General features: G+C 37.5%; 1 protein-coding gene across 2 annotated transcripts in view; it reads right to left on the bottom strand.

Annotated features, from left to right (window-relative positions):
• TRPM3 (transient receptor potential cation channel subfamily M member 3) overlaps nt 1–16,347 on the bottom strand; it is a gene marked incomplete at both ends in the record, with an annotated part of 379,891 nt that overhangs the window by 103,792 nt on the left and 259,752 nt on the right. For both annotated transcript variants that reach the window (XM_080637491.1, XM_080637492.1), the window contains 2 exons: nt 7,586–7,757; nt 13,575–13,699. In XM_080637491.1, the coding sequence (XP_080493617.1) occupies nt 7,586–7,757; nt 13,575–13,699 (297 nt within the window). The remainder of the gene's footprint in view (nt 1–7,585; nt 7,758–13,574; nt 13,700–16,347) is intronic.

Genomic DNA, 16,347 nt, shown 5'->3' with positions numbered 1-16,347 from the left:
TAACAGATTATGTGTTTCTCATGCACAGGCTACTTATACTCAACAGATGAGGATATAATTCAGGACTGTTTATCAGGAGCGTTCAGTAGAAAATCCCATTTAACTCTCAATGGAAGACAAAGTGTTGTGAAGCTCAGCAAGAACGTGCATGTGCTTATTATCTTTATGACAGTTTTGAACTACATTTTGATAAAATCTGATCTTGATTTTAACTGAAATATATGAGATAAATTACAATTTTTTGAGTGGAAATCAACTAATGGGCATTAATTAATCATTCATATATGAAACAAGGCGAAATAGTATACCTTTCTGATTTTTTTGCAGAATATGAGGCTTATGTTGCCTTGAAAAACAAGTGGGAGGTTGGGAATTAAAAAAAACCAAAGAAAGCCCTTAGCTTAAGAAGTCTCGTCTTAAAAGTCCAACTTCCAGGTCATTGCTGTATTTCATAGGCCTAGCAGAATATGTAACAGCATGTTGCATCAGCAAAGGCTGAAAGAAACACACCACATAGACCCTGTGGCTTTCAGAAACATTTTGTGTAGCACTTGGAATCCTAGTATTTACACAGAATGAATAAACAATGAAATATGCTCTGGAATTTTAATAAGTGAAAATCCCCCCAGCATGAACTTAAATGTTTGAGGAACGTAATTTTTAATTTCTAAACTAATATTTGCCTTACTGTAATACAGAGTCAACAAATACTGTTTTTTGGTTGTTAATAGAGTGTGTCTAACCAAAGGGTAAGTGCTGCTCAAATAAATATAAAACTTTTGGATGTACAGCAGTCTTTAAAAAGTTTGCCCAGTATCACCTCTGGACATCCATGTGATACTGCCTAATGTCCCAACTGCCTCAGAGGGGCTAAGTAATAGCAGAGAACATCCTGAAACAATACAGATCCTTCCTGTTAGGTTACACTGAAATAACATTACAGACTGTTGTGTGTTGTGTGGTGGTTTTTTTTTTTCTGTTGTTTCTTGGTTTTTTGTTGGTTTGGTTTTCTTTTCCGGGCTATTATTTCTATTACTTTCAGCCTTCAGGCCCTTTTGGAAACACCTCCTGATGTGTATGAAACGATTTTGGCTAAAATATCAATACCAATGGCAAACAGATTCGATCAACTGCATGTACCATGGATCTACAGCAAATCACAGCTGTAGTAAATTACCATCAGAACAATTACACTATTAACTACTAAGTGAACATGACTGGAAAAAGGGGAATGCACCCTGCCTTCACAGGATGATGGAGAGAGATGCCACAACCAGCTCAAACCTACTTTCACATACCTGCACTTCTGACAGTCAGCTCTCCCTTTTCCTCACCCTTTATCCCCAGTTTTTCCTCCAGACAGAACAGTTGCTACTATTCCAGATTTGACAAAGCTGAGACAGATATTTATTTTAATCCCTGAAAGGACTGTTCAATAATAAGCGCAGAGAAAATGACATACTTTTTTTTTTTTTTTTTTTTTAAGAAGGAGCCCAAACTCGTTCTACCTTTTTCTGAACAACAGTTTTCTATTTTCATAAATTAAGTAGAACTTCCATTAGTTTGGAGGCTTCATTACATGCTCTATATTTAGAAAAACCAAAGTGACCTGGTAAGTCAATACAACAACTTCTAGGAATATTTGTTTTTTCTCAAATTTAAAGGATTGTGTGTGACAGAATGAAACAGAGCTCACAAAAATGGGACTTATTTTTGGTTTTCAATTTATTATTTTACTTTTTGTCTACAATAGACTCTTCGAATTTCACCTGCTATAATTTCCTTTGTCCTTTTCATGCTTCCCAACCCCATTTAAAAAATTACTACTATGAATTTTATTTTGTCCAGTTTTATTGTTTCTTCTGTGATTTGCATTCATTCTCTTTGTTCCCCTTGTTATGGTCACTTCCATTCTGCATTCTCATCTTTCGAATTTCCTTTTTAGTATCCTTTTAAGTATCACTTTCACTTCCTCTGAGTCTTCTTGTGCCTAATCTATAATCCCCTTTTGTCTCCTCTATTTTTAATTCTCTTTACTAAGAGTATGACTGCATTTCATTTGCCTCAGCCTGTTCTCCTTTCTCTTCTCTCTCGTCTCAGTACTTCCACTCTTATATTTATTTGTCCAATGCTCCTTCCCCATTTGTCTAAATCTTCCTAGTGATGTACCTGCCATTCTCCCAGATGTAGACTTGACACCTGGACCGTATCTTCATTTAATATTGGACTGTTCCTAAAATATTCTCCAAATGACAACAAAGACGGTAACAGGTTAAAAAATGATGAAAAATTTGTGGTATCTTATTTTGATTTTCATATCTGTTTTTGCAAGAGGACAAATTTTAGAGTCCTCAGAATAGGCAAGACATCGGAACAATCTATGTAAGACTAAACACTGGGATTTGTGAGCCTCACAAGCCCATAGCAGCCCACTGGGTTACTTTCCACAGGACGGCAATATATTATTCAAAGCTACATTTCGAGTCACATACACAAGAACCTTTATGGATTGCAGTTAAAACTTAACCTATCTGTCCTAGCAGCCCACTGTTTACTAGGCCAGCAGTACAGGACCCAAATGGTTTCGCTCTTCTTGAATATATCAGCTGTAGGTAACGGCCTAGGAGACTCAGGAGCAACTAGAGTTTCAGAAATTTTCACAGTGTGTCTAGCCTTCCTTGGTACTTTTCCTGGTTCCCTTTGGATGTGAATATGTGAATACCACATATTGTAGTCAGCATTTCAGAAAGTTATCACAGTAACATAACCAGCTTCTACTACCTCAAATTTCATATTGAGGAGCCTTTCCTTTTCATATTTTGCATATTTTTCAATACATTTGACACTATATAATATCAGAAAATGATCCCTTTCTCACCAGTTCTAGAAAATTACAATAGCTGAAATATAGAACAGCACAAGTTTTGCTAAAAAGGATAATAATTTCTGATTCTTGGTTTTATGTCTTTGTTCTGATTTTTGTAGTGAATTCAATAAATCTAAAATGTCCAAATATTACAGAGCTTAAATTACCTGTGTTGGTTTATTTGTATATCAGTCATATGAAACCTCATATGTTTTCCATAACCTTATCTATTGAAAGTCAAGTCCATGAGAGGAATTTATGAACTCACTCGCACTCAATCAACTGCATATTTATCTGTGCTTCAAGAAAAATTTTTAACCTGCATGGTCTTTCTCAGCCCCTTTTGTGGTATGTATGTCACCAGTGCCTGATCCACCAACATCATGATGCTTTTGATGAAAAGCCCCAAATTTCCAATCTCTAACAAAATCTGAAATGAATCAAGCTTCAAACACTTATGAGTTTTATGCAGATTTCACAGAACTTAAACTTGCAGCTGTTTTCCTCTCCTAGAAAGAAGTCTGTACTTACATCTTTTCAGCTATGTAGTTATGAAAATGCATATAGGTTTGCACAGAATATGAAGGAAAAATCTGAAGCAAATGACAATTCTAATGCGTTTGATGATGGTGCAATGGTCAGAGAAGATGCCAGTGATGACAGTTGAACGTCCCTTTGCCGTCCCAGCCCCCTTCATATATTCTCAGGCATAGGATGACAAAGGGAAGTCCACGGGTCACAAGAACAGATATTGTCGACATATTACCCTGTCCAAATTGCCTTATTTACCCAATCATTCTACTTAATCAATTCCTTACTTGGAGGTAACTTTTTCTTATAGGCTGACCAAAACTCAACTATATCCACTAACACTATAAAGAAGAAAGATTAAATACAAGGAACAAAGGATTGTGGTTTGTCTGTTTTCAAAGAGCATACTGTAGAGGTAGAGCAAACCTTCAGCACCAAACAGCATGTTTCAATTAAGAACATTGCAGATTGATAATGAACAGTAATATTCCACATGAAATCCTACATGGTCTCGGACATAATTCTTCCAGGTGTGTACTTATCAAAAGAAGAGCAAGAATATCACAAGGTGGAGCTACACAGCCTAAAGTAATCTTTGTAAGAAGACATGCTTTGGTGCATGGAACTGACTGAGCAGTGCAAAGTGATTCTTGGGCAAAATACACAGAGGTTTGTTTAGTTCTGCTTGCTATGCTATGCTATGCTATGCTATACACCACGTCCACATTCTGATTCTGCTGACAGATGATTATACATGTCCTTCTAAAGAAAAACTTAAAACATTCCTAATTAATTCACAATCTTTTTATTCAAATTTAAAACTTTTGTAAAGGCTACACATGATCATCTCAAGTAAATCAATTTCTGTCCTTGTCTTTCTCCACTGCTCCAGTAAGATTATTCATAGGAAGGAAAACAGACATTTATGATGGGAGTGATAGAAATCATGGTGCAAGCTTTTTAAGTATTTGAGAATATTTCAGTTAGAAGTAACAGTTCAGTTAGTAGCAACAACTATACCCCATGAACTGAAGGCCTTAATGCAAACAGGAGGAAAGGAAAGACGAAAGAAAGGGAAAGAAAGGAAGGGAAAGGAAGGGAAAGGAAGGGAAGGATAGGAGAGGGAAGGGAAGTGAGGGGAAGGGAAGGGAAGGGAATGGGAAGGGGAAGGGAAGGGAAGAGAAGGGGAAAGGGAAGGGAAGGAGAAGGGAAAGAGAAGGGAAGGGAAGGGAAGGGAAGAAGGAAAGAAAGGCAAGGCAAGGCAAGGCAAGGCAAGGCAAGGCAAGGAAAGGGAAAGCTTGTTCTGCATGAACCTTGAATGTTTCCTTTTGATATTGAAATTGTCTTAGAAAAGTTCATCTTACTTTCAGCATTTCTTACAACAAAATGACGCACTTCGAAACCATGAATTTGAGACATCTTGTGGCTCACTGTGAGGTTGCTGGTCTGTGTTAAAATAGTCTTCACTTGTGAAAATAAGGAAGACCTGCCTTGGGCATTGAACCATCAAACTGGCTTCTAGCTAAATGCACAATGGAGTGACTTTTTCCCTAGCCTGCAGTCTCAGACTGACTCACAAATACAACTGTACTCTCTGTTTGCCTGAAAAGCATTTTTTAATTCCTGAATACTTGCTGTGGACAAAATAAGAGCTATGTGAGCTGTAAAAGCTAAAAAGATAAAGTAGAAACAGATTATCAATGAAATCTATGCTCTAGTGTTCACAGGGGGGGCATAAGGCAAGCTTTTAATCATTATTATTTAATAGTACACTCATTCAGGAAATTAGATACTGCTGAATGACAGAGAGTGATGCCATATTAGGAACAAAACTAGCTGAGAATTTCAGAATTATCTGGCATACCTAATGACCTGATTTAATCTTAAATTTTATAAAAAGACTGCCACTGTCCTAACCTATTTGAAAGGAATACAGTTTTGTTTGTCTTTAATATGTGAGCACAAGATTGAAATTTTCCTTTGTGAATAGTGTGTGATCCCTAATATTCAGAAGAGAGAACTGCACTGGAGAAAGATAGCTGAAGCAAAGGAATGTAAATAAGATGAAATGACAAGCCTAGCATGTAAAAGTCAGGCAGGCTTAAAAATAAGACTAAAATCTGCTTTCAGCACTATTGTCCAGGGATAGGCTGTGAAATAAGAAGTTACCAACTGTTTATTTGGTTTTCTAGCCCTCTGCTCCTTTTTTTGGTCATTACCTAAAAATTGTACCTTTTCCCAACTCTCCAGCAAACGAAAATCTGATGTTGTCAGTATTCTTCCCCACCCCATATGCTTACTACCAGAAAACGAGAATGACACACATGCACAGCCACACACACCCCTGTCTGGATGAAGATACCCTTACAGCAGTGCCTGTACATGGAGAAGGTGAAGGATCTCCATTGCTCTGATAGAAAAGAAGGTAAGGAAAGGCACCTGAAAGTGACCATCTATTTGGCTGACCCAACAGGACATGTGGTAACTACTCTCATCCATATGGTCACCTTTCTATTAACTAGAGGCTAACCAGGACTCAGTCACCTTCTTATAAAACAAAGGAAAACAAAATGTGGCAGACACATTCTGGATGTAACTGAACCAAGACATACAAATCTTGCCAGCAACCTTCCTTCTTAACAGCTCTCTCACATTAGTATTTTGAAGAAGTGTTGTGAGACCAAAGTGTTTTTAGTTTATAACAGAGAGAGATTTTGAACGAAGAGGTTAAATGAAGATAGAGTGCCTCAGAGAAAAGTGAAGAGAGAAGGAAACCAGATACTCCTAGCAGGTGAGGGGAGAATGATGCAGAGAGAAACCAGAGAAGAGAAATCCTTCATTTTTTTGTAGGTGTTTGGAGAGGTCAGGCAAGAATTTGTCTTGAACCATCAAAATTTGAAGGTTCATCCATCAACTGCTTTTCAGCAGATAAGCCTCTTGTCCAAAACTGAATTATGCTAAATCTCTCTAAAGAAAATTATTTTTTTTAAATAAAGATTTCTTCAACAAAACATTGTGCTGTAAACTGTAAAAGCTCACACTTTTCTTATAAATGTTCTCAAAATGATTATTATTTCTGACACAGCTTCCTACAGTTTGAGTACTTCATACATGCCATTTTAAAATGTGAATTTTTGTTGCTGGTCAACCTAGGATTAGATCATACTATCTCAAACTGCTAGGGAAACTCGTAGGCATGCACAGACCACTTAGGATGCACACACATTTGTTCGCACCTACACACTGCTCTCTGACAAAAAGCAATATATACCCCAATATAATAAAAATAATAAGTCTTTGGGTGTGTTGTTCATGCAATGGTGTTGAAAAGTATAAGTAGCACACCGTTTTAATTTAAGCACAGACTATACTCATCATATGGAAAACTTTATAAAGTAAGACTAACATGCTAGTTTATGCTCACCTCATTGACCCTGCTTGTAATTCATTATCATCTGATGTCTGACAGTCTAAGTTTATAAAAGTTTAAAAGAAAAACTTTTGAGAGAAAACCTGGGGCTTTAGTCTAATCGTGATGGGGAATTTATCATTATGGTTGTAAAGGATGAGGTTAAAGAACCATTAAACCTCATACTCTGCCTCTGGCTGTGTGAGGCTAATGAGAGCTGCATGGGAAAAATTAACAAATATACTGCAAACACCTAGTAACACTTATGTGGGGTACTTTCTCTGCCTCTAAATATCAATAGGTCTGGGACTGCTTGAGTTGTCCAGTCACTGCTCCTACAGTCATGCAGGATTTTATATAACTCTACACACTTCAATCACCTCTCATCCAATCTGCAAAGTATCATAAAAAGCTCTCCCTTTCTTTTTGCCACCCTTTTCTCTACCTTTACTAATTCCACTCTTTACAAAATGTAGGGAACAGAACTGCAAAATGTTTTAAGGAGCTGAGGGTAGCAAAGACCTGAGCTAAACCTGAAGAGCCTTGACAAACATTGTTTCAAACTTACTAGAAACAAAATCAGCTATTTGTGCTGTGCCCGGACTCTAAAATAAAATTTTACTATCTTTGTTCAGCACTATCTGCTTTTATTAGCTCATGCTCACCACTTTAGACAGTAGAACTACTTCCCAGAATACACAGACCTTATTGCTTATTTAAATTCATAGTGTCTTTATATAATTGCAATTATAGAAGAATGCAAACAGAATGTTACTCACTCGTATTTATCTTCTGAAGTGAAATGTGCTTTTCCAGCTGTCTACGAAGTTTCACCTCGGCTCCATATTTACCAGTAGTTCCATTGTCAGCCAAAATAAAATGAGAATGCATACTGTTGAGCACTGTCAACTTACTCATGGGATTGGACATCGTCTGGTATGGTCGGACCACCTGCATTTTAGAGACAGAGGAGGAAAAAATGTACTCTCTGTACTAAACCAATTATGAGATGCCAGCTGACAAGAGGATACAAAAGAAAAAAATAAAAATTCCTTCAAGTACTGCACTCAAGCACAGCTGTCTTCTATGTGTAAAGTAAAAAATAACCTTAGTACGTAGACCAGTGTGGCCGCATCCTGTAAACACTGGCCTTTTAGACGCAGACACTACTTAAAGGGTTTTCCATAGTAATCTAAGTACCATCGATGACCACTGTTTCAGTGTCAAGTCAAGGCTAACAGTCAGTCCTCCAAAGGTCTGTGTAACTACACACACATTGTACATCCTGTCTTTCAGTAGTGTTGCCATAAATCCTGACCTCATCTGACTGAAATCTTTGATTCTTCCTTCACAAACCCTACCAAGCACAATGTCTCCTATTCTAGCCCATTCAGAGCCATCAGCACAGGAGGTCCTTTGCAGACACATCAACAGAGGTGTCTTGGAAGCTCTTGGGAGAGGTGTACACACAATATTATACCACATTTTCAATTTCCTTGGAAAAAACTACTGGCCCATTTAAGAATGGTATAGTACAAAGGCAGTTGCTGGCATTCAAAACAGCTTTAGAAAGTTTCATTCAAGAGAAAATTTGCTACACTTTCTTTAATTTGTTTTCATCAAGAAACTCTTCTACCGACAGCACCTTGTTGCCTCTAGACAGGCAAAAATAATAGCACTGTGCCTCATTTGGCTGTTAGCTATTATAGTGGGCATCCAGTGACACAAGAAAGACTAACTGCATTGATGTCGCAAAAGCACTGGTGCCATATTGAGGGATCCTGGCTGATTATTCAAAGACATTTGCTAGAAATGCATTGTTTATGTGTGTCTTGTTTTTTCAGAAAGACATAACCCCTGAAAATTTATAAAATAAAGTCCCAGCTGAAGAAACCCTAAAGTGACTTGTCCCAAAACTCAGCTGGGCTGTACTTCATCCACAAGGAATTTTCTTCACAGCTCTGGCATGGTTCATTTTGTAAATCTAACAAAATCTTGTGCTTTTTAATGCACAAGTGTACACTTAAGTTTTGACAAAAACACTTGCAGACAGAAATATATCAACTTGTTCCTAAGCCTCTCTCCCTTTTTTTAATTGAGACAATTCTTTATAAATTTTTTTTATATTAATTTTTATATTATTTTTTTGGCAAGAGTTCTTGCTTTTTATTATTTTCACTTGTGAATGCTTGAAGCACTTTGGTCAACTCTTGAACGGCAAAGGGAAACCCACAGACTTCTTTTGCTGTTATAAGCTGTCACACAGACGGTAAGTACTCTGTAAGTTGTTGATCCTGCAAAAAGGAGGAAATAGTTCTGAAAAGACCAAAAGGCAGATGACCAACAGCAAGGCAGTGCACCCCACTGTGAGAACAGGTGATAGCCTTGGCTCAAGTTTCTTTTATCCTGTTTCTTTTGGTGCCCCATTCATAAAACATTTATTTTGCAGGAATATATAGCTTACCAAATATCAATATCTGTAGCTGGAACATATTCATTAACTAGCTTCTGAAGACACAGAAATCATGTGTCCCATGCCACAGTCAGAAAGAAAAAAAAGGCTCTTTCACACACGCCTAAAAATCAAATAAAATCAAACTAAAACAGTTACAGATTTTTTGAACTAATATCTGCCTCATCTCTCAATAATCTAGTGGGCAGAGGACAGCGTGATCTAATAGAAGAGGAATGACTTGAGTTGCTCATTCATTGTATGATTACAAGCTGTTGCGTATGCGATCCTACTGACAGCTTCTGGTTTGCATCCAAGAGCCACAGCTCAAAACTTTGTAATGGTGACAGCTTGATCTGCAGTTCTTTGGAGCTGCAGCACCAAAGGCTCCACACACTGACTTAGAAAAGCTGCTGCAGGGGAGACTAGAAGGCTATGCTTTGGTTCTGTGTCTGCTGTTTAGCTACAAGATGAATCTTAATAAATGTTATAGATGTGAAAATGAAAATACAATTATTTTCAATTGAACTGTTCACAGTATGCACAATTCAACAGCTGAAATACATTTTTTTAAAATAATAAATTTCAAAAACCACACTGTCAGTCTGTTTTCCTGATTAAAGGATAAGCAAAATCTTCAGGAAGGCAAGAAAATCCCAGGCTTTGATGCTGTTCTCTTGAGGTAAATTGCTTTTCCACAACACTCAGCAGATTTTCAATTTCTCACTCTTGCAGTTTCCATTCCTTTGTTCTTTTCAATCCCTTACAATTCACAGGTAAGTTTAAAGGTTGGGAGAACTTTAGTGTGCCCTCATCCTCCTTCTGCGTTGAGAAGAGGGAATAACGTCCCCTGGCATGCTTCTCTGCAGAGTTGAAAGGAAGCATTTGTGTTCAAGACAACCCTTCTAAATATAGGTTAATGAATGTGACAGCAGCCATGCTTTGAAGCAGGGAAGCTATTGTTCAAATTAAGCCTTCTTCACAGCCTTACTGTTCTGGGGTACACCAGGGAAGAGAGTAGTCCTTGGTTTAATTTAGAGGATCCTGGAAGCATGATGGTCCAAATTCTCTGTGCATGCTACAAATATGCTAGTCCTCAGCTTTGCCCCAGGCATGTGTCCTACCTTGTAGTTTGCAATGAGAGAGCTGAATTTCTTTTCGTCACATCTTTCCTTACTGTAATTATTTCCTGACCCAGCCTGCAAGGAGGTACTGATACTTTGACACTGGATAAAAGGTATAGTGAAACAAACTTGTAAACTATTTATGATTTTTTGTAATCTTTTTTTTTTTTTTTTTCCCCCCAGCAATTTGATTTATTTTTAAAGAATAACATCTTTCTGGAAGGAATTGAAAAGTATCTATCAAAATCAAGTCAAAATTGGTAACAGCATATCCAGTGACAGCAATATATATATGTACATATGTATATATAATATTATATTATATATAAGTAATATATACTTACTGATTACTTGAGGACTAAACAGACCCTGAAAGGAAAGATGTGCATGTTATGAAGACTCCCAAAGTGCACTCTTTTAAAAGGAAGAACGGCTGTGTATGTCAGGAGAAACTTGTTCATAATCCAAGTTTTCTGTAAGACTGAGCAAGCTACCTTACTTTCTCAGTTCTTCTATCAGAAAATTGGAAATAAGGTAACTAACTACCTTTCCCTTGTGTGCTTTGTTTTTAAATTAGAATCTAAGTGTGTTGAGAGGAGCACTATTTTCTGCTATATTGCTTTTACAGTAGAGGAGTAAGATGGGTCTCTTTAGGGATCTTTAACCATCATAATATAACAAATGGCAGACAACAGCAATATTTTGCTTAGCTTGGCCAGTTCTCTTTATGTCTCTGAGGAAAGCCCTTAGGATTCCAAAGTCCTGACTGATTCGGATGGACTGGTAAATGTAATAAAACCCCTCAGCTATGACTTCAAGATCCATACAGGCAAGGCAAAGGCTGGTGCATTAGCAGAAGCACAGCTCTGCTGAGCATGCCTGACTTGCCATGAGGTGCAGAGAGGCAACATGCACTGGGTCGTGTGCAATGGCAATAACTTCCTCCTCTTTTTCTCCCTCCCCAAATCCCATGACTAAGACAATTTTCTGTATATGCCTGATGCTGGAAGGGTATGTTTTGACAACTCTTCACTTTTGATCATAATTTAACTAGACGTAGTGCATATAGGCATAAAGCCACACTGATGCTGGAGTTTGACAAGCCTTTTACTATTGGTTGACTTTTCCCCCACCCTGCATAATCCTTTGTGGTCTTTGTTTCTTGCTTAATGATGATTCATTTTACAAGCTTTGGTACCATTTATATTTCCCCTTCTTGGTTCATTTCACAGGATTCACCTCTAATGAGCCAGTCAATACAGTACAATTTGATTTTTGAAAAGCTTTCAAAAAGCTTCCTCACCAAATGTTTCTGAAGAAAATGCACATACAGAATAAGAGGGAAAGTCTTTTGAGGTATTAGTATCTTGGGAAAACTGAGGGGAAGGGCGAGAAAACATTAAGGAGTAAAAATCAGTTTTTGCAAAGACTGTTACTATGAAGACTTAGTGACACAAGTAGTCTACCTCAAGCTGCTTCACATTCTGTTCAACAGAGTTGTAAGAGATTCCAGGTTAACAAGAGTGTGAAAAGCTATGGACTATGAAGAGTTAAAGAAAGTCCTCATAAAGCAGCCTGAGAAGGCTATAAAATGGAAGTTGAAATTTAATATTGGTAAGCATAAAGCAGTATCATTATATGTGCATTAAAGATGAATAAAACCAGAAGTGCTTCAGCATTCCATCATGCTATTTATCAATCATTTTATGAAAATAATTGGGGCCAGGAGGCTTGGCGGAAAAATTTCAATTTTGTCTATCACAGATACATTTCAGAACTATTTAGAGATGAACCTGTAATAGTAATCCTACTCATATAATTGTGGCTGCCTTAATGGAAGACTTTATCCAAATTTGTTTTCCTTATGCTTTTTTAAACTTTTGTCACTTTCTGTGATGATCAAGTTTGCATTCGACTTCTTGGCTTCCTGTTAAATTGGAAGGATATTTAAAGGAAAAAGTCTCTTAATGAAACCAGAAAGGGGGGTGGGGGGGTGGGGGGGAAGGGCCCTGTTACATTTGGATGGAAAAGCTGAGAAACTGATTTCTTAATTAATTTTTTTCTGTAAGAGAGCTCCTTTAACAGGTGGTGACTAGCTGTGAACAGAGGCTGGTAGCTTTTGAACAGGTGGAAATAACTAATGGAGAAATTAAAAAGTCCCAAAATTCACAATTAATTTGATGTACTTTCTTGCTTGCTTTCTTCCTGCAAAGCTTCCAGAACTCTATGCATAGTCAGTACAGACTGCTTATTTGAAATGGATGTGTACGTTATACTTATGTAACAAGACACACCTCATCTTTGTGGTTAGCTATTTCTGTTGGTCATTTTTTTGCACTGCATCTTAGGTGAGTTTATTAGTGACTCAGAACTGCTGCTGCAAAGTCCTGTCTGTATATATTGGTAATTCTATTATACAAGTGCTGGTGGTAGTAAGAGTTCAAAACCCCATGCTAATACAATCCCCTCTAATGGCTGTACTTTAACAGCGAATTACAATGAATTCCAGTTGGATCAATTTCTTCATACTCACTGTAATTCCTTCTGACCTGATAATTGAATGTTCTTCCCCTCCCGAGCTTGCTAATGGATGAACATACAGAGAAGAATGTTTTAGTGTAATGTAGACAAGAAAAACATTCATTACGCAGAATGAAGCCTATGTCTCTTCTCCACTCAAAGTTACCCCACTGGTTCTCAGGCAGACTGTTTGTGAATGAACTAGAGGTGAGGGTTAAAAAAGAGGGCTCATAGAATCTTTAGGTAACATATAACCAGCATAAGTAAACTGCGTATGCACTTAAAATAGGAGAGGTTAATCTTTCTGAGTGACCATGTAGGTTTAAAAAAGAATGCATTATGGTACTGTTTCAAAATGAATCAGACTTCAAGCTTTGCAATCAGTGCTTTCTTAGGCACTTTGTAGGGTCATAGCATTCTAAGAATGAAACTTCAATGTATTTTCAATGAACTTTTTAACAAACTTTCTTTATAATTTATTTTTAACTACTGTACATTGTGGGATTTTTTACCGTTCCTATGTCAAAATGGGTATATGGAAAGCCTGTGTATGTACTGATCTTTTGCTGCAGACGTAATTCTATGCAAAACTAAGTGAGGGACGTAGAGGAGAGGAAAACCAACTGGAAGAATTATACAGATTGGAGGTGATCTATGTCCATATAGGCTTACATCTTTGCCAATCAGATCCTCTTGATTTTCCACAATCCCCCAAGGAGCTATACCAATGGTGCAGATCTTCCCTCTAGATTTTGAGGCATGATCTTTCAGCGCATCTCCAACATGCCGAATGACTCCTGGGTAAGAAACAGCATAAAGCAAAAATCCATAATCATGTCCTTTTTGTTCATTATGGTATGGATTTAGTACAGAATTCTTTTTTAGGAAACGTATACTTACAATTAAGGAAAGCTATGAATATACTCCTGTTGATTATTATTACTGTAATATTGAAAGTCTATTTTACCTAATCTAAAAAATATTGAAAGAAGTAGCAAGAAAAAATTACACAGCTCTAGAAACAGGAACAGAAATGCTGACAGCTGACTGTAACTTGTTTATCTGCACTTGTCTTCACAAACATATATGCACATGTAAGTATTTGCATCCTTCCCAAGCACAGGAAGAAGCACAAGAATTACAGCCTCCATTCCCCCTGCAAAAAAAAAAAAAAAAAAAAAAAAGTATGGCACATAAATGTTCCCTTCTGCCTGACTAAGGGATGTAAATGTGAAAACATCATTACACCACCCTGTGGTGATCTAGTCTACCATTCTTTCCAAACAAACTCAGTCACCTGACATAGCTTCCAGCAGAGTATTACAAGCCCCCTGAGGATCAGTGAGAAAACAAAAATTAGCACAGAAAGAATGACTGGGCCAGCTCTTTTCCAAGTGCTTTCTGATAATGCTTCTTGTATGCTTTAGGACAGCTTTGTCACTGTTTCAGTGGCATCTCTTTGCAGCAGACAAGTGCCATTCCCCCTTTTCATAAAATACGTTTTTTTACCTGTGTATCAATAACTATTTTTGTGATGTGGCTGCACTGAAACAAAACTCTGGGTTGGCTGTGGATGTTATCTGTAACTCAGTTCAGTGTTTGCTTCTTGTTCGGAGTCCACACTTTCAAGATGACTAGATTGGAATTAACAACAGTCACACAATAGATGTGTTTTTAGCTGTAGTTTTTCTGCACTGTAAATGAACCATGTAAGAAAAAACTCCACAACTTAACCTTTAAGTCCAGGAGACTAATTTCCTTCTTGTGGTGGAAAAGTAAGAAAAAAACCCTAACCAAACCTGTACCTGCAATCGAGTATGAATTAATCTATGATCCAGCAACCCAAAGGATTCAAAGCAGAAAATCTCTCTTGACTGCAAAAACATTCTGCAGCTTAGAATAATCAGCTTTCTGCCTGACATGAATATTCAGAACAATTTAAGTTACTGAACAGTCATGGTTATAGCCAGGTATGCACCATTCCTGTCGCATCACTGATTCTCAGTCCAACAGCACTATTTCAGAATTTTTCAATGATACTTTTCATTAAGAGAAATCTGTAGACTGTACTTCAAAATTCCCAATTTGTGCAATTTCACACAGAGATAAAACACTCAATTTTCACCTACACAGTTTGGAAACCTAGCCCCAGAGCAATAAACTGCTATCCTCCAGAAATCAAAACCAGCAATGAGGTATTACTGGTGATGCAGAACTGCTTCTGGAACTGTATGTTTTTAAAATGACACTCAGTAACTTGAGCTTTATTGTTTTATTTAGGTAATTTTTGATTACAGGAAAAAAAATCCTTTTCAACAGTAATTATGTGGACTTCCCTGGTTCATTTGTATTGTTTTGTCATTTGCAACTGTGATGATATAAGAAATGGTATGAAGCAGATGTGCATTTGCCAAATGCATATGTTACAGTCAGCCCTTGATTACAAGATCTCTGTAGTTTGATTTCTACAGTTCCTATGGTAATCCACTGCAATAAGAGTACAGTATCTATAGTTTTCTAATCTGCTTTTAACTTAAAATTTGTATCTGCCATCTTCAGTATACTACTTTGCCAACTAACATAACTATTAACACCACAGTATACAGGTCAACATTTAACCTGATTTTCTTCCTTGTTCTGCAGAGATGTGGGGGATATTCTATATATGTGACACTCCGGAAGCTATGCCTTTTTTTCTGCTATTTATACTAGTACTGTGATAAACTGAATACAGTTTTGTCATGGTTTGAGCCCAGCTGGAAAATCAGAACCACGCAGCCACTCGCTCGCTTCCCCCTTTTTCCTCCCTGCTCCCAGCAGGATGGGGAGGAGAATCAAAAGAATGTCAATTCCACAGTTTGAGATAAAAACAGTCCAATAACTAAAGTATAATACAAAACTACTACTACTACTGCTACCACCAATAATAATAATGATAAAAGAAATAAGGGGAGAGAATATAAAACTAAAAAGGGAAAAATGCCCACAATGAACATAAGCGATGCACAATACAGTTGCTCACCGCCCGCTGATTGATACCCAGCCCAACCCGAGAGCAATCTGAGCCTTCCCGGTAATCCCCCAGGTTTACATACTGGGCATGACATCTTGTACTATGGAATACCCATTTGGCTACTTTGGGTCAGGTGTCCTGTCTCTGCTTTCTTCCAGCTTCTTGTGCACCTCCTCACTGGCAGAGCATGAGAGACTGAAAAGTTCTTGACCAGGGTAAGAGCTACTTAGCAACAGCCAAAACATCAGTGTGTTATCACCGTTGCTCCCAGACTCAAGTCAAAACACAGCACTGCACCAGCTACTAGGAAGGAGAAAAGTAACTGTTACAGCTGAACCAGGGCAAGTTTTAAATTTGATGTGCTTTGGAAACTAAAAAGCCCAAGACTCCTATTAAGCATTCATATTCAAATATGTAGGAGCTGACCTAAAA

The sequence above is a fragment of the Psittacula echo genome (genome assembly GCF_963264785.1).
Source record: "Psittacula echo genome assembly, chromosome: Z".
Classification (NCBI taxonomy): domain Eukaryota; kingdom Metazoa; phylum Chordata; class Aves; order Psittaciformes; family Psittacidae; genus Psittacula; species Psittacula echo.
This window is presented reverse-complemented; position numbering and strand designations above follow the sequence as displayed.